The following is a 25,552-nucleotide window of genomic DNA, read 5'->3' on the forward strand; positions in this document are numbered from 1 at the left end:
GGGGCGAGCACTGGTGCTGGGCAAAAGCCAAAGTGGGCTCCGGGCTCTTCAGACTTCTCCTTGGCCAGAGAAGCCCCATCCCCTGGCGACCCTGAGTCCCTCTCTGGAAGAAATTTTAGGGGTCCTGAGAGGCTCCTGTGGATCTAGTACCTAAGCTTCCAGCTCCTGATCCATCGCCAGCCCTCCTGGGCATGATGCAAGGACCCATCTGTCTCTGCCAGTGGAACAAGACCCAGACCTGATGTCTGTACTCAACCAAGTTCAGGGGTAGCCAGAGTGAAAGGGCATCTTTGGCCAAATGTCCCAGTGAAGCACCTGGTACCTCACCCTGCTTTTCCCCCAAAGCCTTTGTCCCACCAGTGCTGTTGCAGGTGCTCGCAAAACTAAACCCTATGAAGGGAAAAGGGAATTGGAAAATACGATGCTACAATTTCCAGTGCATCGAGGCAGGAAAGGTTTGGGGAATGGAAGGGAGGAGAAAGGGCAAGGATCTCAGTGCGCAAATTAAAAGTAAACCATTAGCAAAAAGTCTGCTGGCTCTTTAGCAAGATTTTTGTGTTCCCACCAGGACAAAAGGCAGGCAAAATCCCAGGACGAAAGGGCAGTTGGTGAGCATAGTGGTTTGGGGGCAGGCTTCTGGCTGTGGTCCTTAGGAGCTCAGGCTGACAGCTGCCCAGGGAAAACCCAAAATACGGGCTTAGGGTGTGTCTGCCTAGTCATCACCCCGGGCGCCTTCCCACCCTGCTCCAGAGGTGAAAACTGAGCTGCTAAATGTAGCTGACAGCTCGTTCTGCTTGGGGAATTGCTCTGAGAATGACTGACTCGCCTCCCTTCCCAAAAAGTTGAGGTAGGAAATGGGTGGGGGAAAGGTTTAGAAAATTGTTTCATGATGGTTGTTTAAATTGCCTCTGCATTACAGTGTTACAGTTGGGGAAAAAGAAAGAGAAATATCTATCACATAAATCCGCATCCTAAAGCCAGCTGTGGCAGAGGTATGGACATTGGAAGGAAGCAGAGCAGATGAAGTCATCAGCAGTGGAAAAAAAACATCAATATAATATAGTGCAGAACAAAGCAAATTCTACCTCAAACGCAGAGCTGAAAGAGAAACATCTTCTCCTGTCAGATCTATTACCATGCATTTATTCCGATAACAAATAACTAACCCAGAGAGTAACCCAAACCTGATTTATTCCTCCATCTAAGTAAATATGAAGAGGCAGCTGAATCTGACTCTAAAAACCACTGATCTCATATGTTTTTCTTGTATGTATTAGAAAAATTAGGAGTGGAGTTTCTGCCTTACTGCCAGGGGATGCTGGCAAAGCATCTGAGCTATAGATATTGTATCTTGTCACTAATGACTGCAGGGAACTAAAAGGGATTTGGATTTTTTTAATGCTTCACATTAATTGATAATTTGGTCTCCGAATCCACAGTGGAACACAGGATTTACTATATTGGATCAGTCTGGTGGCCCATCAAATCTGGCGTCTTGCCTCAGTGATGCTCAGAAAAATTATCTGCCAGCGTCTTTGCTTGCAAGGTGGCTGGCCATTTCTGTAAGGCCATACAGCTGAAACAGAGGAAAGGTCCTTCTCTAAAAGACTGAAACATGGTTTTGGCTAGGCTTATAATCATCCCTGTATTACGTCTGTTCTTTTTTAATGCAAGGAAAAAGCTCTGTGACTACAAACACTTCCAAGAGACGTGCTGCTGTTTTTCCTCTTGGTCACCGCAGCTCAAAGAACAAGAAGGTGAACCTGTGTTTTCAGAGGGTAAATGAAAACACAACTGGGGCTGGGAGGGGGGCGAGATGCCTTGTACTGAGCAGAATGATATTGATTAGGCAGTATAAAGATTTCACTCACTAATTCCTTTAGCAATCTTATCGTGTGTTGCCCACATAATTGGAAGGGGAAGAGAGAGGTGGAATCACTTAAGCGTTCAAAGCTCAATACGCACCAAGAAAAGATTCCTATTTTGTGTGTGTGTGCAATTTTGTGCATCGTTGCCCCTTGATTGTACATTGAACATGCTCTCTTTGACAGCCCAGTCCTAAACAGCCTGTTTATTAAAGACAGCTGCTTGCAAACAGGGGCTTTCTCCATCCAGCTGGCGTGGAGAAGGAGCTCTCTGTGGCTGTGAGAGAGGCAGGACCATGAAACAGGGGGGGAAATCAGGAAGGGAAAGCCCATGGGAGTTCTGGCCATGCAGGAATCAGGAGGGAAACAAAATATGTTTTCTTTCCATGTAAATATCTTAATTAAGGATTGTGATGAAGAAATTTGCTTCTTGTTTTTTTCTAGGGAGGTATTCCGTTTGTCTGGAAGTAAGGCCTGCCACGCTGGGGAAAACCTTCAAGTCTCACTTGAAAAACCACTCAAAGTCACACAACACATCAGGAAAAGGGAATAAATAGAAAAGCAACCCAAGTCATTTTATCCATGGTCCCCCTGAACTGGCTATTACACCTCTGACTCGGGTTCTCTCACTGCTCACCCCCAGGGCTGGGGCTGCTCCCCACCTTTCCCGGCTGATGGGTGGTCTCGTGGCTGCCCCCCTGGTAAGGACACCCGAGAGCAGGGTGCTGCAGGTGGGAAGGCAGGAGAAGGCCACTGACAAGTGGGGAAATGGGTCCAGCAACCCACAGAAGGTGAGAGTTTGGCACATCCAGGTCTCCCCTAAGTGGCGATGCTTCTTCCAAAATACGGGTGATTTTTTTCGTATGCTCAGAAACACACACATTGTTTCTGGTGTACCTGGGGGTGGAATAACGCAGCTTGCTGGCATATGGTTCTCTACTTTCTTCTGCTCTAGCTACACTTCTAATCAGGCCACCTTGGTAACACCCAGGAATTGTGATCTCCTCCGGCCTGCTGCATACACAACCTTTCCTTGTTTCGGCACACAGGAGCACGTTCTGGCTGGATCTCCATCATGGGAAAGTCTCTGGCTTAAGCTAAGCACCCTGCTCTTTTCCATGCATCTCACAGTTTTTAGGCTAGTGGGGTGTTCGGAGCAGGGACCGCAGGAGCAATGGAGGACATTACAAGCAAGCAGCTTGTAACAGGTGGATATTCACTCTTGGGTGGGTCTGCTACTCAAGAAAAAAGACTGCTCAAGGATGGGTGGCATTCACAAGTAGCTTCCTTTGCCTCTCTGGATCTGTTTGCTGTGTTTGATTACCTCTAATAAATTATTTTTCTTCCACAACTCTGTTCAGCCACTTTTTTAGCTCATCCTAACTGTTGGCACATACCATCTCCTGGGACAAGGAGTCCAAGCACCCACTATAGCACCTTCATTTGACCTCAACCTGCCATGAACATCACCAGCTGCCTGAGATCAGGACATATTGCCTACTGTTGTGGCCCCAACAAATGGGAGGCCAGGTGTTACAAACCATCAAGAAGCCAAACTGCAAAGCTTTAAACTTCCCCTGCACTCTGGAGTTCAATCTGGGGGTTAGGAGAAAGCACACACCTCAATTCAAACCTCCGAGAACTGGACTGAGCTTTGAGTTAAAGATCGTAAGCTTGATTAGCTCTTGGTGAGCGTGCGAGGGTTTGGGGGGGCACGTGGAGGGGTTAAGTGTGAAGGTCAGCGTTAGAGACAATATTAAATAAAACATATGAGCCAAATGACTTGCAGTGCAGCGGCAGCAACATATCCCAGGCAGGAGCAACGGTGAACATGGAGGTCAAGTACCGTAGCAGGGAGTTTTCATTTCCCCAAAACAAACTGCTCTTTTGTGTCTCGGCTTCAAAGAAGATGTCACTAGATTGCGAGAGCTCTTCACCTGCCACATCCCTCTCATTACTGAAATGAAATAAATGGCAACAGCATGAAAACAGCAACTCAAGCAAGAGAAAGACAGGTCGACAGTGAGGAAAAGGGAGGGGGGACAAGGTGCGAGCGGAGGGCTTGGCAGGGTGGAGAATTAGGGCAATTACCATTTCTGAGAAAATGCCAGAAATACAACACAACCTAATTTCCCCAATTAATTCCTCTGCACTTGAGCTGCTTTGTGTGAAGGGCTCTTAATGCTTCAAACAGGAAGAAGGGGGAAAAATAAAGACTCTTCAACATTTGTTTTTTTTTTCCCTCAGTGCAGAAATGAGCAAGACTTGAGAAAAAATGTCTGTCTGAAACACAAGATGATGCTGTTACATCTTCCTTCCAGGAGATAAGGAGCTGTGCCATGAATTCAATTTGCAGAGGGTTTTATAGGAGCCACAGAGATATCAGAGAGCAGCACATCCAATATCACACCGACTTTTCCTGCACGCAGAGCACACCAGGACGAGCACAAAGACACTTACCCCATGTACCCACAGCGGAGCAATTCCCTCACCTCCCCTCTTCCCAGCCCTACCACCACTTTTGGGAAATTGGCTCTTTTGCCCCCAAACCACCAGCTGGGGCAGCTGTGAGGCACCGTGCTGTGAGCCACCCACACCTCATGGCTCATACAGAGGGTGACGGCCATGAAAACAAGGAAAGAAAGAACAAATCAGGGGTTGGGGTGAGGGGACACATGAGCAAACAGAGGTTGAAAATGGCATGTAATGTTTTCAACAGCATATGAAGGCTTCTGCACATAGCAAGACCATGTCTCTGCCTGGTTGGCCCATCTGTATCAGCACCAGGGGTCTCCAGAAGACATCTCCAGGTCACTCTGGGAGTCCCTGCCCCTGTTTAGGCATGACAAAGCAAGACATGCTCTCCAGGATCCCACCTGTTACATGAGAAAACGAAAGGCCTTTTCACTTCTAAGTCCGTTCCTTAGTGTACTGTATAATTACAGGTATGAAACCTTCCCAACACCCTGGGAGAAAGGGTGGAGAGAGAGTAGCACATTATATTTTCCACCTGAGAGAAGAGGCAGAACAGACAAAAGGTGATGGTTTACTGCTTAGCATCTGCACAGCATTTAGCAGCTGGAAATTGTCCTTTGCTGGAAGCTGAATGTGGCACACGTACTGTACCATGTACAGAAGACCCCACAGCACTGTCAGCACAGCCAGGGACTGAGCTTGTTCCCGTTCTCCTGCTGGCATTCCCTTTTGTAGGTGATGGGGCCAGCCTCTCCTTCCCAGGGCTTGCTTCAGAGAGTTTGCACTGTCCACATTTAGGGGAAGAGGGTTGGCTGCTAACAGGGCTGGGCAGTAATTTTCCTCATTAGGATCAATCCCCCATGCTGTAAACGCGCTGCGTGAGATGGACAGCAAAGCAACAGGGTTTGGGAGGACAGGAAAGCAGCAGCTGTACGACCGAGGGACACACACACAGGCACTGAGGAGCCCTGGCATAGAGGCACAGAAAATGCTGGTGGGCAGAGCTAAACCTCTGCAGTGGGTTCAAAGCTGGTGGGGACAGAGCACCGTGATCATTGAGGGACCCTCTGTCTAGGAGAGTGTGGGTCAGACTAAATCTGCTTTCGGTGTAAGGCTTGTCTATTAGTCTTATCTGCCACGCTGAATGAGCCTCCAAAGGAGCATGACCCAGGCAGCTGCTAAACCTCAGCGATCTATTACTTGCATGGAGACTTCGCTGGAAAAATAGCTGACTGTAGCCCAGGAAAAAAGAAAACAATTTTGATCTCTAGGGAGGAGAAATAAAGTAAGAGACCGCCTAGATGGGAGATGGTCATCAGAAGGCAGCCTGACAAGTGGCACTGAAAATTATAAAGAATATGGTTTTTATGTAGCCATTTTAAAGAGAAGAAAGAAAACGTTTAGAGAGTAAACCTTCACGCTTCAGAGGAGGAGGCATCTGCCAGAGGAATCCTAGACTTTTTAAAGAACACTGACCTAAGGCCAAAGTCATAGCAGAAATGTTGTTTTGGCACTGATGGTCTAAGGATGTGAGAGCCAAGGTTCATAGGAAGAGATATTAATCTTTTATTAAACCAACTGATATCACTGAAAAAAAAAAAAAAAAAAAAAGAGCTCGGAGAGGACTTGTGTGTCTAAAATTCATTCTTTTCTTTTTTTTCCCTCCAACAATATCAGATGTTCCAATAAAAGATATTGCCTCTTCCTGCAACCCTTGTCTCACCCAAATCCAAAGAATGCTCCAGAGTGGTGAAGACACAGAAGTGGGGGGTGGTTTTTATTATTCTGTTTAGCTCTGCATTGCCAGAAATACAAATTTATTTTCAGAGCCATTTAAAAATCCTGCATGTGCCCTTTTTTTTTTTTTTTTTTTGATGAGCAGGTGTCCTCCACATGATGACCAGTGGCTTGGAGTATGCTCAGGACAGATCTCTGGAAAAGGATCCCTAAATTCCCTGGGGGTTTCAAGCCCAGCCCAGGATTTGGGACAGGCTGCCAGAAGGTCAGGACATAGCAGAGTCGGACAGAGGGTTGTCTTAATGAAATTTAATGCCTGCATAAATCCTCTTCTACTCAACCTGTGTCTTCACTGCCGATGTCCCACCCATGTCAGCACATTACCTTGGAAGTTATTGAGGACTGTTGACTAGGATTTAAGACTGTGCTCTCTTCTACAGATGAAGAAATACTGTCCTCTCCCTGGGCAGCTGCCAAATGACTTTGTTTTGGAATTGTATTACTCATTCTGGGGCAAGAAAGGGAAATGATCTGGACATTGCTGGAGCACAGCTCGGCGGGTGGCTCTGGGCAGGCACCACACGCCTGACCTTCCTAAAAAAGCCCCTACTCACATATGGTTTTGAAGGAAAAGCGAGGGAAAAAATTCCTCCCAACCCTTTTCTCTCCAATATGGATATATTCTGCCCTCTGTTCCCATAAAGCCAAAGCTTACATGGCACATTACACTACATGTCACAGAAGTGCTCCTTCAGCATCCCTGCCTTTTCTCTTCACACAGATGCTGGGCTACTTCTCCCCAGTACTTCCACCTTCCTCTGCTTTCTAATCAGATGCCATTTCACCTCTCCCCTGCCTACACCTCCACAACCATCTTCTCTCCAGCCTGTCTCGATGAAATGAGGTTTAAAGGCAGCAGCTGATGGGATTTCTCTGTGCGGCACGAGGAAAAGGACACATCTGTCTCCAGGCAGATCGAGAGGCACAGAGAGGAGAGGAAACAAGCCTCTCTGCTGCTTTTGTTACGCAAATGTTTGTTTTCTGTATCCAAATGTGTAACAGGAAATTAAGCAGTTCACCTTTGTAAAGCACTTCTGCATCCCACAAATGCAGGAGCCAGATGGTGTTTTTTCTTTGTTTTAAAAGATTAAAAATGGGAAAGAAAGGAAATGCCTAGAAGTTAATCCGCAGCCTGGAACACACTCACGCATCCACATGCCCACATCTCTGTGCTCGTGGGGCCCGGAGCAGCTGGGCAGGACCCAGCAGACTGAAGCGAGCCCGCCTGCGGAGAGCTCCAGACCTGTCACTTTGCACCGGCCTCAAAATTGAGTCCTTCACGGTGTTCCCAGAAGATGACAAATTGTGGCGTTCCACCCACCCTGCAGCCTGGGCACATTGGGATGTATTTTATAAAAATCACCTGAAACAGAGCTTTGTTCCAGGCCCTGCCACTGGGAGCAGCAGGCTGTGTCAGTGGTAAAGGGATGTGCACAACCTCTGGGGATCAGTCCTGGGAATTTTACCACATGTGGATGGGACCAGGGAGAGCACAAAAGAGTTTCAAAGTTCATCTCTTCAGCCACATCTCCACCTTCTGTGGGGAAGACCCAGGAGCAGTTTGGTTCTCACACCTGAGGCCATGTGTTCTCTCTGTCCATTCAAAAGCCCTCCCTTGGGGTATCTTGGTGGATTTTGTGATGGGTCTGTGTACTTGAAAGGATTGTCTCAGGAGCCTTGAAGAACCAGCTTTCACGCCAGGGGTGTTAGGAATTAAAATTGTGAGGAAGACAGAGCAGAAATGCAGGATTGTGAAGCCAAATTGTTTTTCTTACCTATGTTTACAGGAGAAAATAAATGCTCATACCAAAGTAAATATGGGTAATCAAACCTGAATTTGCTGGAATCCCTCTTTGGACAATAACAGAGAAGAGGTCTCCATGCATGCAGAGCACAGAGTTGGTGAGTTTTAAATGTACCAAAAGTCAGTGAAAGCAGAGAAAGGAAAACCACCTGAGAACACAAGGCTGTGCTGCTCGGAAGCTCAGCTGTTGCTCTGGTACATGGGTGATAACTAGTTTTGGGCATGCATGGCATTTGTGTGAGCACAGAAAAGTCCGCTAGAAAAAAAGAAAAGCTTTATGACATTGCACAAAAGAGCATGGAGCAATCATCAGCAGAGTGTTTTGCACAGACAGGATGAGGTCTACAGGACACCACCACAGAGAAGACAAAAAATCCCACTACGGTGAGCTGGCCTAATGGAGTTTTTTGCAGTTCTCACATTCTGGGGGCCCTCCCATCCTTTTTGTGGCAATAGCAGCAAATTGTCCCATTGCAGAAAGCTCTTGGTGCTGCAGGTGGACAGCTTCTGCTGGGATTGTCTCGAGCAGCATGACTGCCTGCACTTGGGGTAGGTTTCACATGGCTGAAGGAGAGGACCCAAGTGTGGATAACCTCACAAGCAGCTTCTCCTCCTCCCCTGGGCTCTGCTTTTCCCTACTTGCTATTTCCTGAAGTTTCTGCAGTGATGGGACCACAGCCCCGGCAGTCCACTGAGACCTCTTCCCAGCATGGGCTTTTGTGCTGCACGGGGAATATCGGTTCCTTCGCTGGCAATTAAACCTAGTGATAAGGCAATGTCCTGGCCTTGGAGAGGTGATAAGTCTCAGCAGAAACTTGATCACATTTTTCTTCCTCCCTAGCTCCACTTGGCAACTGCCTATCAAATACAGAAAATCTTTCCAATCAGATCAAGCCCACAGGTCAACCCTTTCTTAAGGCAGTTGATGGAAATCAGCCTCAAATCCAGACATCCACGCTGTAATCAGAAATAAACCAGCCTTACACCAAGCACCAGGCAAGAAACCCCTGCTCTTTTGCTTGAAGAGCCCTTCTCTGCTGGCAGATGGCCCAGCCACAAGCCCCTGCCCCAGTGTGCTTCCAACACTTTGCTCATCCCAGTTTCTCCTCCAGCAGAGGACGGGTGACAATGTCACTCTCTCCCTAGGGACGTCGCCATCCTGGGCAGATAGGGCAGTGCCACCGGGCACAAAGGGAGTGTGCGAGGCAAGGGGACAGAGCGAGCATAAATCACAGGAGATAAGACTGCAAAGGCATTCCTGACTCATCGAGTCAGTCCCCAGAGACTAGTGCAGGATTAGCCTCTGCACTAAGCCCGGGCATTTTTATCTAGCTGCTTCCTGAACTTCTTTAATGACAGGCCCTCAGCAACCTACCTCTGGCAAATTATTCCATTGTCTAAATGATGTCCCTGCTGGAAAAAGTGTTTTGAGGTTGAGCTTAAATTGCCTATTATTTCCTCTTCCATATTTTATGCACTTATCAGTCAGTCTTTCAGTTGCCTTTTCTCTAGGTCCCTGCATTAAGTTTCTTTAATCTAAGACAAGAGGTCACAGCCTGTAGTCTTTTAATCATCATTGTCACCTCTTTGGATTACCTTTAATTTATCAATGTCTTTGAAAAAAAATGAGGAAGAAAATAGGAAGGAAGGAAGGAAGGAACGAAGATCAGGATGACTTCAGAGGCATCCCAGAGGCTGTGGCTGTGTGCTGGGGTGTCACAGAGCTCTGTGTGTAGGCATCTGCATGGATGTCTGAACTGCAAGCATGCCCGGGACCCAGAAGGAGTGAGAACAGTGGTTCAGGGATAAGGCACACACCGATGTGCCTGATGGACACCTGTGTATGTGTTTCACTGAGGGAATAACCAAGTGTGTGAGCCCGAGAGCTCCATAGACTGATTTACGGTCACATTTCCTAGTCTCCCTTCTCTCTGAGCATCGCACTGCCGCTGGAGCTGCCTTACCCTGTAGTAATCAGTGCTGTAGACATCTCTTGACATCCCAAAGTCTCCAATCTTCACCAGCAGGTTGGCTCCGACCAAGCAGTTCCTGGTGGCCAGGTCTCTGTGGACAAAGTGCTGGGAGGCGAGGTACACCATTCCAGAGGCGATCTGGCTAGCGATGTGGAGCATCTGGGATAGCCCTAGCTCCCCTTTGGCTTGTCGAGGCTGCCCGTCCACGAGGATCATAGCATCTGGGCCATGTGCCCTACAGGGAGGAAGAAGCAAAAAGCACAGGGTTGGGTCTCAAAAGTGACCAGGAGATGGGGATCCCACACGGTCGCTGGTCCTGCTGGGGTGGGGACGAGCCCCCAGCTCAGCGGGGGGAGGATGCACACACAGCTCCAGTGGAAAGAAGAAAGGAAAGCTTAAGAGAACAGGAGGTTGGGTGAACACTTGGTGGGTGAGGAGGTGCCATACATCCTTCTCCTATCCTTACTCTTCTCCAACCTGTTATGGCCCCTGGCTCCTGGGACAGAGGGACCATTGCCTTGAGGCACCATGGCCATCCTCTCTGGCAAGACCTAGGCAAAACTAATGGGCTTCCAGATATTTACATGTTCACTCTAGTTAATTCTTACACCTTTGAAACCTTCTCAGACGTGCAGACATAACCCTCTTTTCTTCCACAGCCATCCCATTCTTGTTGCCTACCCTCTTTATTAATCCCAAACAGCCTCCTCTATTTCATCCAAACACCACATCACCAAACAATCTCCCCCCAGTCAATACCAATACAAACAGAGATCACACGAAAGCTTTCGGGAGAACACCAGCAGCTTCATCCCTAGAAATTATCTTTTGTACCCTAAAGCTATCCCAGAGGTAACACAGGTGCTGTAAACTGCGAAGGCACAGGTAGAGGTGCAGAGGTTAGACCTGGATGTCAGCAGAAGCGGAGAACATCCTGGGCAACAAAAGGAAATATTTTGCTGAAACAAGTGCATTGTAAATGCAGGACTTAAGGTCAGCCTCACCCCTGTCCTGTCCCCTTTTTTATCCCCTCCCTCACTGTGTACCAAGCCTGTCTTGTCCTGCTCCCTCTGTGATGTCTCTTCCCCAGTGGAGCTCACCCTGCAGTGGACCCTGTGAAGGTGGAATAACAAAAGCCCTCATATTCAGGGAAAAGGAAGAGACTTTGCTGTGACCTTCCTCCTTGTGACTAAGACACAGCACAGCATCTCCTCTGAGGCTTTCACACTGTTCTCTTTGAAATGGTTCTTGGAGTTTCACCCCTGCCACCAGCAGTAACTCCACAGAGAGCTACCAAATTGAAGTGCAGGTGCAAAACTTTCTCTCCTTCTTGACACAGGACTGAACAACCCCCGAGACCCAAACTGTTTCCCTCCTCTGTCTCTGTTTCTTAATTGCTCTGTTGGGCTTATGGTGCACCAAGGAATTAACATTCAGGCATTCAGGGTTCAACCAACAGTTGTTCAAATGCCTTCAGCTACCTCCCGCTGCCCTGCCCTCGGGTACACAGCTCCAAAGGTCCCCTCCTGGTTGCAGGACAGCTGGAAGAGGAGACAAACTCCAGAAACGAGTGCTGAGGGGTCAGGAGTGTTTCGGGGAGCCACAAGTGGTTGATGCTGCAGCGAGCGTCGCACGGGCAGGCGGGGAGCAGCACCGCAGGCTGCAGGGCTGGGGCTGCCCGGGGAACCTTGGAAGCTTTTGGGCATGGTGAGAGCAGCAGAGTACTGGAAGGACTGCTAAACACGAGGAGAAGCTGCAGAAATAACTACTCAAAGGTTTTAAACAGCCCACCCTGGGCTACAGTTTACCCCAGGAAATTACCTGGTGGTGACCACAGATGTTGCCAGCAGGTGAAGCTGAGCCAGGACTGAGCAGGTTAACTAAAAACTGCAAAGCAGCACAAAAATAGCTTCTAAAATTGTGCTGGACAGTTTATATCAGTTATGCCTTGCAGTTACACCATATTTAGCTGCAAATGATACCTGATGTCATTGAGGGTAAATATTCCTTGGTGAGAAGTGAAGGATATATTGCTCTCTTATTACTGCTACCTTTTTCAAATACATTAATTGTCCCCAAAGAAGTCTGCATCTGAAGGGAACAGGTCATGTTTCAAAAAATGGTCAGTCAATGCCTTTATTTCCCTGGCTCTTTGTACACCCTACTATAAAAGGAGATAGCTGGGTATGTCTTACAAAATACATATTCCTCCCTCCCTCCCTTTCTCCATCCCACATGGGTATAGTCTAGAAGAAAAAAGTATCAAGACATTCATGAGATTAACAGGAGGGATATTAGTGCATTTAGTTGCATCAAGAAGCCTGCAGAGAATATGAGAGAGATCTGCCCATCTCTTCTTGGAGCAAGGGGTTTAATTCAGCTTTATGTAAAGGGCATAAGGCTGGGTGGATCCCTGTCAAAGAATGGTGGTGTTTTGTTTTGTTTTGTGTTGTTTTGTTTTGTTTTGTTTTCCTTTTAAGGTGTGATGGAGGTTTTTGTCAATGTGGGGAGGAAAATCACCTCTTTCTGTGTGCTCCCTCTGCTGCCAGGGCTCTTTCTGTCCCAAGGCAGTCTGACTGTGGGACTGCTCCCCTGGAAGGACTGACACAAAAAGCTCAAAACTACACAACTTTTCAAACAAAAATTACCATCTTAGGTAACAGCAAATGGCAACAGCTTATGATAGATTGCGAAGAGGACTTGTAATGGCAACATGTAAATATCCCTACATCAGATTTGCTGCTGCCACAACCAGAAACACAACAAAACCTAGAAAAAAAGTGACTGAAGGAAAAGGAGAAAGTGATGGGGATTTTCGGTGAGCAGGGTGGGAAGGCAGATGTTGCAGACCCTCCAGCAGAGCGTGCTTGGGAGCCCCCAGGCCACGTACACCAGCCCTAGGGATGCTGTGCTGCCTGCAGAGTGATGTCTGTATTTCTTCATGGCAGGATCTTTCGGAATAAGTTCCTGTTTCACTATCCATTTCTTTATTTATTTGTTTATTGTGCTTTTCTTCGGAAAGCTGGGTCTAAAGTCAGCCTCTTCCATTTTATAGCTTTTCCAATTTCTGCAGGCAAACTGGGAACAGCTCAGCTGAGTGTCTCTTACAGACACACCGTGCCCCTGGCTCCAGTGCCTGGGGGCAGCCGTCTCTGCTATGGGCTGGGTGAATCATGCCACAATAAAACCTGCTACTCGCCAAGGGGTGCTCAGCACTCCTGCATCACCCATGCTAACTGACCCCCCTTGCAGCTCTCATCCCCCTGAGTTTCCCCACCAGTGCTGCTGTGAGCAGAGCAAGTAGCTGACCTGACAAACAAAGCCCAAGACTTTCTTTCCATATAACCCCTTTGGTGTTTTGAGTTCCTGTTTGCTGGATACATCTTCCCCTGTCCCCAAAGCCAGCTTTCTTTGGGACACAGTGGGATTTCACTGCCTACCACACACAGCAGCATGTAGCTGCTTGCTCCATAGCTGCATGAGAAGGAGAAGCTGGCAGCTCAGGGCAGCTGGACAATGGGAGGCTGTAATTGAGGGAACAGCACATCCAGAAAGCTTAGCTTTTTTCCTTCATATATGCTAAAAGAGAAGAGCTTTCCTCCCCAGTACTGGGCCAGGCCCCGGACATGTCCATGGCAGGGTTGGGATGTGGAGGTGTGGCGGTGCGTGGCTGCAGCACCAGCCTTAGGAGCACGTCGTTGTGTGGAGCAGTTACGTGAGGCAGTGGCAGCAGGCACGAGCTGTCCCTCAGAGACAGCAGGAGAGCCGGTTTTGGGCTAGTCTCTTCGGGAGGTCAATTAGAGCAGCAAAAGAGGCTATGCCTCAGCTGTAATATCTACCTCCTCTAAGGAGAATAAGGCTGCTGCTTCTGCCAGGAAAAAAGATGGGTCAATTTTCTTCCTTCCTAGTGAAGTGCTTGAGGAACGTGGCCTCTCACGCTCTGCTGTAGAGTGGCTTCCCTCGGTCACGAGGCTGAGGCTCTGACCTTAACACTCCATCACCAGTCTGTACTATCCAGGGCATGAGACAGGGAGCGAGCTATAAACTTGTATTCGATCTACCCACTACGATGCCAAAATGAGGCAGAAAACCACTGCAGGGGTGTCCCCCCACTGCCCTGTGGGTGCTCCAAGGGATCTGCAGACAGCTTGGCCCTGCTTGTCAGGGGAAAGGAGAAGCACTTGGCATCTTTCCCCATGGTTCTTGTGCTGCGGGTGGTTGCTTAGAAGTGAAAACCTCGGGAAATGATTTGTTTCCTTGTTTTCCTTGGTCAGAAGCAGATTGTGATGATGGAAAAATAAATTCAGAGTGTATCCCAGCCCCAGATCTAGACCCGAGGTGCTCAAGCTTCTTGTTCCCACTGCAATCATGCTCACACTTAACAGTCAAAGCGGGAAAATATCAAGGGTCCAATTTTCTAAATACTGGGAAATAAAACTACTAATTATTTCAAGAGGTAAGTACCACTCCACTGGCACGCAGGTTGCAGAGCGTAATTTCTGTATCAGGGGAAAACAGCACCACAAACATTTCCCCACTGTTGCTCCCTGCTCCTCGCCACTGGTGGATTCAGGGCACACAAACCATCTGCCTCGTGCTGATGAGATGGCTGAATGATGGCTTGGGCGGGGGGATCTCGCAATTTGTGTCTCTCTAGAGACAGGGAGGCAATTACGGCACTTGGTCTGGCCTTGCCTAGCGTCTCCGGTAGCACGGAGCCACAGGTTAGGACATTCTGTCTGATAAGATCTAGGGCACAAGCACCAGGGACAGGCTGTGCAGGCACTGCCCGAGGCCCCTCCAAAATTTCTCATCGTTTTTCTGCATACAGAAATAAGAACTATAAATCAGTAAATGCCCGGGACTGCAATCAGATCAAGGGCTCCAGAAAGTTTCTCTAGAGAGTATTTTAGTTGTGGTGCTATTGAAGTAGAAGCTGGGTGACATGGGGAGTCATGGCTGGTGACCTCCCAGCCTCGGGAGCTGTAGGGCATGGATGCACAGGACTCAGAGCTGCTGAAGGCCAGGATTGTTTGCATCCTTCAACACTCACAGGGCAGAGAGGGACTGCAGCCCCACTTCCTGCACCTTCAGCCTTGCAGGGGTGGGAGAAGAACCTTCTGGTTTCCATAGCTCACCTGGAGGACAAACCCTGGGACTGCCCAAGAGGAAATGCTGGGGTAGGGCCATTAAAGCACCAGATCCGGTGAGGACCCCCATCTCCTTTGAACCACCCGCTCACATTACCCAGCCCACCAACACCCAGATGACTGCGATGTCTCTGGAGCACCACATCCCCTGTCCCCGCTTCGCACGTACCTCAGGAACTTGTTCAGGTCCCCATGCTTCATGTACTCGAAGACCATGATGAGCGGGTCGCCGTCACCACACACGCCGTAAAACTTGACGATGTGCTCGTGCTGCAGGTTGGTGAGCAGCTCTGCCTCCCTCTGGAAATCCTTGCGGGCTGCCAAGGTGGGGTCTTTCAGCGCCTGAAAGAAGGGACACAGACACGCACGGGGTGGGCTCAGGCAGGGCAAAGCCAGAACAAAGTGGTTGAGGAGTCACAGAGGGGCTGATGGAAGGGGATAGGAACCGCTGCCACCACCAGACGCACTGTGAGGGTGGGCAGTGGGTGCTGGTGGCACCACCTCAGCATTTTGTTCATGTATTTACCAGCCCAGCGGGTTCCCCAGCTCATTTCCCAGGAAGCAGCAAACATGCCTCAGAGGGTAATAGCTTCCAATAGCTTCCAATTATTCCCAGCTTGGGCAGGATTTGTACTGGTGACCTAGGGGTGAATGGCTTCATATCTCATTATTATTAAATTCCTGAGCCAGCCAGTCCTTGCTATCCGTCTTTTATTTTGAAATAGCTGACTATACTACCTTTATTCAGAAGATGGATTTGCCTGGCTGTGCAGTTATTGTGTGGATTTTTCAAACCGCCTCTGAAGAAGGACACTGTCAAGTATTTTCTCATAATTTTTAAAATCATGTTTTTATTCCCTGCTGTTTATAACAGCTCCCCTGGCAGACCGATGCTGAAATAGGTATCCTTATGGAGAATATCTCATCTTCCACATTTGAGTGCACCAGATTGCCATTGCAGGGTAGGTTGCAGGCTCCGGGCTGCGTGCTCCAGCCCAGCATTGTAGGGCTGCTTTGAAGATGCTGTTGTGGGTGCAGCTGGTGATTGAGGAGGATGCTTGGGGGCTGGCTTTTCCATGCATTATTGGGCAGTTGCATAGGAGAGCTGGTTTGAAAGCAGCTTGTTGTCATCTCAGGATATCAAGGGAGGGCTCTGCCACGAGCACTTAGCAAAAAGTTGAAGTCCAGAATGTTTGACGAGACGGGACGGCCGTGAAAACCAGCAGCCTTCACAAAGATTTAAGGAAATGAAGAAGCAGTTGTAGTTTTGAGCCCAAGAACCTCAGTTACATTATTTCCATCCTCCACTGCTCAGTACCAGTTTGGGCTTTAACCGTGCAGCCTGATGGGAGTCAAAAAAGACTTAAGGCAGCTTGTTTCAGTTTTTCCCAGATCCGATCTGACTCCTCTCTCTGTGCGGCTTCACCTGCAGGAGCTGGGCCCAGAAGGTCTCTCTCCTGTTACCTACACACACACACCTTTCCCCACACCTTGAATCTCCCTGTGACAACAGGAGAGGTGACATCAGCTGGCTCTAATTTATGAGCAAAAAGGGGTGCTGAGGATCTAAAAGCTGTGTCCAGAGGAAGGGGCCCAAGCACGCTGCTAACACACCTCGGGCTGGTCTATGGCTCTGCAGGGCTCAGTGCCACCCGCAGCGAAGCACTGCGGCTGCCTTTCCCCATTGAGCAGCTCTCCTGCGAGGTTTTTACCTAAGCCTCAGGACACTCCTTCGTCTCCTTCTTCTGCCCCCAACCTGCTAGACACACGGCATAATTTTATTTTAATTCTGTGTCCTCTGGGATAGCTTGACTAGAGATATTTAGATGGATGGTAGTTACAATGCGCAGATGGCAAAGCATCCATCCTTATCTCAGGCACCCAATTACTTTTAGTCATTTAATATCTTCATAATGTTGATGCTACCTTTTTTTTTTTTCCTCCAGGAAAACATTCCTCCTCCCCCATCACTCTTTTCTCCATTTTTTCCTGTAGTTGCATGTAATATTTCAGGTTGCAGTGAGTTCAGGTTTCCTCTCCTTCACACGCTACCATTTCCACGAGGTGTTAGGACTGTGACTTTGTAAATATCACACAAAATAGGGTATTAAAAAACATAGCTAAGGTTGCACAGTCAAGCATTTAGACGTGAAGCAAAAAGGAGCTGGAGGTGGAGGAATCAGGAAAGAAGATGAGGAGTGGAGGAAGACGAGAGAAGGTCTCAGCAGGACCAGAGGCAGAAATATCTCTCCTAGGAAGGCTTGGGTTGAATTGAAATTTGTGCCTCCTTCGCAGGGTTGCTACAAATTATCAGGCAATTCACTTACTATCTCTAGGTTGCAGCTCTTGCCACCAATTGTCAGCTCTGATGACATTGCCTGGGAATTTCTTGCTCGTGTGGGATCAGGGCCAGGTCTCCCCAAGTGCCGTGTGTTTGCTGCAGCAGCAGGGCTCAGCATCGGTCTGGTACCTGCTGCCTGGAGCACTGGAAAAGCAGGTCAATAACTCCGTCCTCCGGCTAAGCCGACCGTTTCAGCTCAATTTCCCCAAGTCTCCACCTGCCCTCTGCAAAATGGGGATCATACAACCCCAGCACTTGTCTGGGAGGCTGCGAAAGTGAGCACTCATCTAGGGAGCTCTCAGACACGGAGTGAGCATGACAAAGGAGAAGCCCATAGAGAAAAGAAAATACGTGTGTTCGGAGAACATGCCCTGAATATCAGCCCTGCCAGCATTCCTGGTGCTTGACTCTGTAACCCCCACGCTCTTTGCTGACTATACTTTTTGTGCACTTCTTAAGATGTTTTTAGAAGCAAGCTGAATAAAACAGGAAGCTTGTCCGTGCCATCACATCAAAACTCTGCTTATTTGCAGGGCTGCGATCTTTAGATCCGCTGCAAATCTGAGTCCGCTGAGCCCAGTGAGGCATGCAGCCACTTTCTTTGCCCGTGTCCTGGCCCTGGGAGGGAGCCCCAGACTCGGGCCTGTGGACTCGGCTGCCCTAAAAGCAGCACGTCCTGCTGCTGCCAGAGCTGCAGTGACCATGGAGGTAGCTCTCAGCCTCCATTGGGAACATGAGATCTTCAGGAAATGCAGCCAAATCTCAACTTTATACACAGAGCCCCTTTATTTTTCTTTCTTCTTTCTCCTAAGACTGATAATGTGGTCCAAATTAGAAGGAATTCCCCCCACTCCACTCCCCCACCCTCCCCTAAGCTGGGAAAAAGCCAGATTGCAGGGCCCCGCTCTGATTCCGGGTCTGTGTGACCTGGTAGGATGAAAGGCACTCTGGAGATGAAAGCTCGTAATAGCAATTAGCAGAAACAAGTTCGGATGTTGTTTCTGTCTACATGCAAACAAAACTGGGCAGAGACCCGAGAGACAGGATCACGTAAGGGATGGCTGGCACTGATAGGCAGGTGCCGACCCTATAATCAGGTAATTAATCATGTGGGTACCTGCATTACCTTACTCTTAACCAGTCTCTGAGGTGGAAGGTGCAACCTTGCAGTTCATGGCTGGAGCATGAGGGGACAAATTAGCTTAAAAAAAATAAATAAAAGTGAAAAGGCTCAAACTGCTGATGATTAAAGCAACCCTGAAGTAACCGGATGCCTCCAGCACTCCAGCATGGACACACATTACTCTGTGTGTCTGCTGCATGGTGCCACCTGAGAGCAGAGCACACTCCTGCCATGGTCCCTGCGCCCAGGGCCACGCTGGTGTGGCACAGCTCACGTGAGGACCCTCGCAAGGATGTAAAGAGCACAAAGCAAGCCATGCTGAACTCGTATCAGCTCAAAATCACCAAGAGAGGAGCAATCTGTGGCCACGCAAGCAGGACCTGAGCTGAGCTGGTTAATTCATCTTGCAGCGAAGCTGTCCCAGCAAACAGATCCCAGCAAGTCAGTTGGTCGTGCTTAGCTTCAGGTGCTTATTTTTGCTGAGGCCTCTCTGTATCTTCTGTATGTTCGACAAAAAAGACAAAATCCCAGAAGAGAAGGTTCCCAGTCCCTCGCAGAGGGAAGGTGGGCTCCACACCACGCTGCTGCAGCTGCACGGCGCTGAGACCTCCCAGCCCAGCTCCAGCTCCGTGTCTCCTGGCCCCATCGGCAGGAAGAGGAGCTTTGGCATTGGCAAGAACAGACGATCTTGAAGAGAAACACTGAAACTTTGTGTGACTAAGTGGATTTACCACAACCTCCAGCATCAGATAAATCTCCGCCCCTGGCCCCCAGCCCTCCCCTGCCTCCCTTTCCCACGCAGGCTCATCCAGCCCCTGCTGCACTCTCTGCCATTTGGCCTCGGGATTTACCTTCACTGCCACCAGCATTTTGTCATTGGTGGGGCTGAGGTTGTAACACTCGGCCAAGAACACCTTCCCAAAGGCACCTTCTCCCAGCTCCCTCTTCAAAACGATGTCTCTCCTCTTAATATGCTGGACATCTGTTGGAGGGAGGGGAAGGAAGAGGGAGAGGGTTGAGGGAAGAATGAAGCAGGGTTAATTCAGGGAATGGAAAACAACTAATTCAATTTTCTAGCAAGCTGCAAAGGATCTGAAATTGCTTTGCAAAAATATCTACAGGGATCTTTTTACCCACCCACAGAACGCAGCCATCTCTGGGATGGAGCTAGTCTTATGCAAAACATCTGCGAGGAAAGTACTTGAGGTTTATCACGTCGTCACTGCACGCTTGTAGCAGGCCAGTCCTCAGGGAGAGGAACCTTTGGGGTAAAATCTGCCACAAAGACCTAGATCTTTTCAGAAATAATTCATCTCCTGTGAGGCGTAGCAAAGGTCGCATACTTCTGATGCCAGGCCAGGTGAGATTAGGAGGTTGAGTTCCCAGAAGCCGTTGGATTTTACATTTCAACAGGGATCAGTTTAAACCCAAACTCAAGCAGATTTCCTAGGCTGAATTTTGGCAAGTCAAAGAGTTCCCGTGGGGGAGAGAAGCACTGACCCCCCCTGCACCTTAGGGCACTAGCAGGAGCTGGTTGGGGGCACCGAGCCCTGCCCTGTAGCAAGACCCTGACCCCACAGCCATCTCCTACGCAACCGTTCCCTCAGAAACCAGGTCACCGTGGTATAAAGTCCCCGGCAGAACAGATGAACTCAAACCATTAGTTTCAATGATCCTTTCCACTGACATTTAGGATGGCGAGGACTGACAGAAAATAGCAACTGAGGTTCCAGGAAGAATCAAAAGAGCAATAGCTATTCATTTAACGGGGATACAGAAGCCTATAAAGATTGGTCTGTGCCAACTGACACACATCAGCTACCGGGGTCGTTCATAAGGCTAGATCCGCCCAGGTATTAGGCATGTACAAGGAAAAACAACTACAGTGAGATCTCCATAAATGCAGGGTCACGATTAAATGCCACAGATTGCAGGGAGAGTTTGGGGGTCTCCATGTTCTCATTTGGGGGTGACACTAGGGCACGGCTACTTCCTGACAAAGCTCCAAGCACCTTTCTAGCATCACAGTGCCATATAACTCCTCCGGAAATATGAAGAAGCATTTTTTTTTTTTTTATCCTGAAATGAACTGTGAAGGCAGATAGAGATGAACAGCCACCACAGCACTGTCTGGAAGCATGATGTTCAAAACTTCATCCCTCTAAATTTCACTTTGCTGGAGCTAACTGCCTGCCTTTGAAGAGTGTTGTAGCACAGATCACCTGCGGCTTCAGCTTGATGGTCACAACAGGGCAGTGAGAGCTACGCACTCTTCTCCGGTTCTTGGTGAGCAAAAAATGCTGCATTAGAGGTCTCCTCAAACAGAGGCATTAGATGGGATAATGCCCTCTTCCCATTCCCACCCTGAGGCTTTATCTTTGCTCTGGACTGCCTTTGAGTCTTTTCCATCTCTTCCATGTGCCGCAGGAGCTGTATGAGTATGCACCCCTCAGCTCAGACGCATTTCCCTTGTGGCACTGGATATACAAGAGATGGAGGTGACCGGCACCAGGTTTTAAATTGGCTGCAGGGAGGCATCACTAAGCAATCACAACCTGCCACCAGCTCCTGTCACCCAGGCTTGACTCAGTAGGCACTGATACCGGCCCAAGAGAGCAAATGCCTCACAGCAACCTAGGTACAACTCAACGCATCAAAAAGCCAATGGCTTGGAAGAGTAACATCATAATAGCTTTCATACAATTAAGATTTCTCATTAGGAGCCCACAAGCGGGTTTAAGGAGCTGCCGTCTCTGGCTCTTTTGCTTGTTTGGGAAGACGGATGCAGCAAGATTGCATAAGCAATGGGCCTTGTAATGAACGATGCCTGTGTAGAGAATTCCCATCGACCTTTTCATTAATCGTTCAATAGACTGAAAACTGTTAGTAACCAATATTAATAATATTAGCAACATTAACGCAGAGGATGGGAGGCACATCCAAAATGACTTTGGTTTTAAATCCGCAATGACAGCCAGAGAGAACAAATCACATGTGGACTTAGCTTTCTCCACCTGTTTCCGTTGGGTGTTTAAGGAATACCTTGAGAAATCTGAAATATTACATGTTGAAATGTCAAGTGATGCACTTAGGTGAGGAAAGTCCTAATCTAAGAAAAGCTCAAATGGCACAATTTACTTAATAGAGTAAGGAAAAATGTTGTGGTTTTTGATGTTGTTTTTTATTTGGTTTTTATTTTTTATTTTGTGTGTGTGTGTTTTTCCTCCCTCTTTCTCTTGGCAAGCATTTCTTTAACACTCATCACTATAGTACCTAGTATTTACTGTATGGACAAACCATGTATTTGCATTCCAGGACTCCCAATAAACAGCAATCAAGAAAGCTGCTGGGAAAGGATCCTGTATTAAGAGAAACCCAAGCATACTTTTAAAAAATTGGAATCACAGCAGAAATATAGCATTGCCCCTTCTGATGTGAGATGAAGTTATAAAGGAAACTGTTGCAGAATAAGCAGTGATAGTATTGGAAATTATTAACACATCTAATAATTGGTAACATCATGAGAACTGAAGCAAACCTCTCTTTCTGAACTCCCTAGGGTCTTGCTCCAAATTTTCAGCTCCCAATTTGGCTTCCCAACAACGTATTAATAAATTATGAGATGTTTCTGAGAGTCAGTGTCCGGACTGTGTAATTATGTCTACATTATTAAAATAATATCCCATCTGTCTTCAAAACCTAGATTTCATAGCAAGTTGTTAGGGTCATCTGTGAAGCTTCAGGGAAAATGCGTATGAAGAATTTAAGGAGATATTATGACAGAAGGAGATGAACCAAGAGAGAAATGCTGCTGAGGTAGCAGACTCATATAGCAGTGCTGGATTTAAAGTAAACTTTGATGGTTATTTAAAAAAAAAAAAAAATGGGGTTCATGAAGTTAAGCAGTTAGACAGCAACTGGACAATCTTAATGGAGAATGAGAAAATACTTTTACTGATCACAATTTCCCTCAACCTTGAGCAGCCATAAATTTTGCTTCATAGTATTTTAGGCACAAATGGAATAATAAGTGAGTTACAATAAATTGCTTTTTCGCATGCTATAAGCTTAAAATACTGAAGTTTACATCAAATCCTTCCATCAGCAGTGAGATCAGCGCTGTGATTAATCCTGCATTATTATTAAATATGGGCTTGAAGCACAAAGCGGTGAAGAACCTCCCCGGCGCTGTCCGGACGGCTGTGTTATTGCGCTAACCTTGCATCTATTCTGTGCTCGTCTGCCCTGGCTGTAACTCATGAGGAAGACCGAATAGCCATGAAAGACGCTGCGCTGCAAGGGCACCTGGGAGGCTCATCTGCATAAATCTGTTTACCTCCTCCTGGAGGAAGCTGAGCCCTGTCTGATAAACAGCTGGTGTTTATTTGTTTTAGGCAGGCATCGGTGCGCTAATCTGTCTCAGCTGTGTTGCGGTCAGCCCTGCTGACAAGGTGTATGCAAACTGTCTTCCCGTAAGTACCACTCTTATTTTCCTCCCCCCCCCGTACCATTAACTTATAAAAACAAGCCAACAAGACAGTTCGAAAGAAGAATCTATGCGGGAACCACAGCAAGACCCGACAGGAAAATAACCAGACTTGACAGCATGATGGGAATTCATTCAAGGCCGTGCTGTATCTACAGGAAGGATGTGAGCGCACAACACTGAAGTAATTCCAGTTTAAAATGAAACATCTTGCGGTCCTTGTTTCAGGATTACTATACTGCTGTCTGATACAGAAGAAGAGTAGGCAGATCCTCCACCTCCCTTCTTGTCCATCAAAGTTTAACACGTGGAAAACATGTTTCGAGCCCTTGCATCTGCTGTAGTTCTGAATAACGCATGAACCGCAGCAGCAAACAGCCGACCTGCAGCTGGTTGGGAATGCCCCACAACATCGGTTCAATGATGCTAGCACGTGGCTAAGCAAGAGGGTTAGCAAGAGGGTAAATCTGGGATGCTGCACTTGCTTTTACAAATCACCTCCAGAGCAGAAAGCTTTCTGTTTCTCTCCAAGACTCAAGGCAGAACGGTTGCGGCTTTGGATCTGCGACGGGATCTTGCCTAACCTCCTCTGAACCTTCTGCAGAATGGCTGACTTTATCTGTGCTTAAAGTGCATTCAGTCAGAAAAGCGGCTGTCTAAAAACAGCAGCTTCTTCCTCCCTGTATTTGTTCCCATGTGTCCCTTAGTTGCATCTGCTCCCGTTCTTGACACAAACATATTCTACTTTGCTAACCTCGCAGACCCAGCACAGCCAGGGATATAGGGGAGGAGAGAGAGGGAACAAAATTAATCCTGCTTTCCTCCTCATACATCAATCTACCATGCCCTGATAGGTTGTTTCTGTATTAGCCCCTGGGAAGGAGCCTGGAAAAGCCAGAACTTTTTCACTTATACGACTGATTCAATGACTCTTCACCCATGTTTTACACCGATATTGCAGAATCTCTCTTGCTTATGCCTTGTGTCAAGGCAGAAAGACCCCAGCTGAACTTCCAAATCCCAGGTAGAGCTTATAGAGCTGATGACAGATGGTGTGCAGTGAAAACACCCTTTTTCCAATAACAGCTACATTTCAATCACATGAGAACAAATTGGGAGCTTGCTTGGGCCCATTTCATGAATCTAATTTTCCAATTATTGTCTCATTTTTAAATCAGTCCTGGGGGTCAGGCAAGGAAGAGAAAGGTTCAATGATACAGCAAATTCTGCATTTGAGATTCCCATCACAGCCAGGGTCCTTAAAACCACAGTTTGATAATATTCTTGCAACCTGCACGAGCATGATGCAGTGTTTGGACACAGACGACTACAGTGGGAGGTAAATGGACAAATCAAACTCCAAATAGAGTAAACCATAAGCAGTGACAGTACCTAAGTCACAACAAAATGCAAAACTACTTAAGCTGGATCACCTGTTCAAAATGGAACTAGATCTGAAATTAATTCCTCTCACCTCCTTTTAAACTCCTGAGCAGCGGTCTCTCTAGGTGCTGTAGTTTTAGTGGATTTCTTTTCCTTGGACTTCTAATTCACAAACAACACATAGTTCTCTGAAGAAACAGGGCAAACCTTTGGAAATCTTTTCTTTTACTTTTGCAGCTCTCTTTATCAGCAGCTTTCTTTTCTATCCTAGAAATGACCAATATGAATTTTCTACCAGTTTCTTCTCCTTTACACATGGCTGTGTTTTCCCTAGAGACAGCTCCTTTCCTGCACCTCGCACCTCTCTGTCATCAGCTCCTCCCTCCCTTAGCTTTGTCACTTCATGTCATTTCTTCTCTCTTGACCTGGCTTCCTATTTCTTGCCTTTCTTCCTGTCCAGCCTCTGTTTTCATACTGACTTCTTTCAGATGTGTTTTTAGGGTATCCCTATTGGAGTCTGATCCTGGGCTCTTTGTGGTAATGGCCTTGATTTCCATAAGCTTCTAAAGCCTCATTTGCATCAACAACACTCTATAAATGATAACAACAGTGACATTTTTCAGCAGCAGCTGAGTCATTTGCTGTAACAATTAATTTATGCCAAATAATTGTCTCTTTTTTTTCCCTTTATACATAAGTTTTCCACAAAAAAGGTAGCAAAGTTCTCAGTTAGTCAATATGATTCATTCACTTCTTGCCTGACACACCGCTAAAATAATTCTTATGAATAAATCCTGCATAGCTTGCCTGCTCCGTGACAATTAAAAGCAAATAAACCAAGCTCGCTATTTGCACTGGAAATTGTGTCATTAAGAGGTGTAACTACCAAACAGAGTGCCTTTCATGTCAGGCAGTCAATTGCAATCTCGATGTCAACCAAGTATCTCGAAGAGTTACCCAATGTACCTGATCAGAGTAAAGTGTGCGGATCGGGTAGGACCAGATCAAAAAGCCTTGACGCTGGAGGGCTGATAAGTCATTCTCTCACAGACTTGTCTTGTAGTGAGAGAGGATAATGCATAAGCTAGTTGCACAGAGTCTGGGTCTCCCTCCTGGCCTGGTGCAAATCCATCAAAGTCAAAGGAGGATATTGAT

At 47.5% G+C, this 25,552-nt stretch overlaps 1 protein-coding gene across 5 annotated transcripts in view; it reads right to left on the bottom strand.

Annotated features, from left to right (window-relative positions):
- The window catches only part of NTRK3 (neurotrophic receptor tyrosine kinase 3), a 197,421-nt gene that overhangs the window by 24,726 nt on the left and 147,143 nt on the right, over positions 1-25,552 (bottom strand). For all 5 annotated transcript variants that reach the window (XM_013181903.3, XM_013181905.3, XM_048071959.2 and 2 more), the window contains exons 13-15: positions 19,380-19,510; positions 15,234-15,406; positions 9,906-10,149 (exon numbers count right to left, since the gene is read on the bottom strand). In XM_013181903.3, the coding sequence (XP_013037357.1) occupies positions 9,906-10,149; positions 15,234-15,406; positions 19,380-19,510 (548 nt within the window). The remainder of the gene's footprint in view (positions 1-9,905; positions 10,150-15,233; positions 15,407-19,379; positions 19,511-25,552) is intronic.

The sequence above is a fragment of the Anser cygnoides genome, chromosome 11, assembly GCF_040182565.1.
Source record: "Anser cygnoides isolate HZ-2024a breed goose chromosome 11, Taihu_goose_T2T_genome, whole genome shotgun sequence".
Classification (NCBI taxonomy): Eukaryota; Metazoa; Chordata; class Aves; order Anseriformes; family Anatidae; genus Anser; species Anser cygnoides.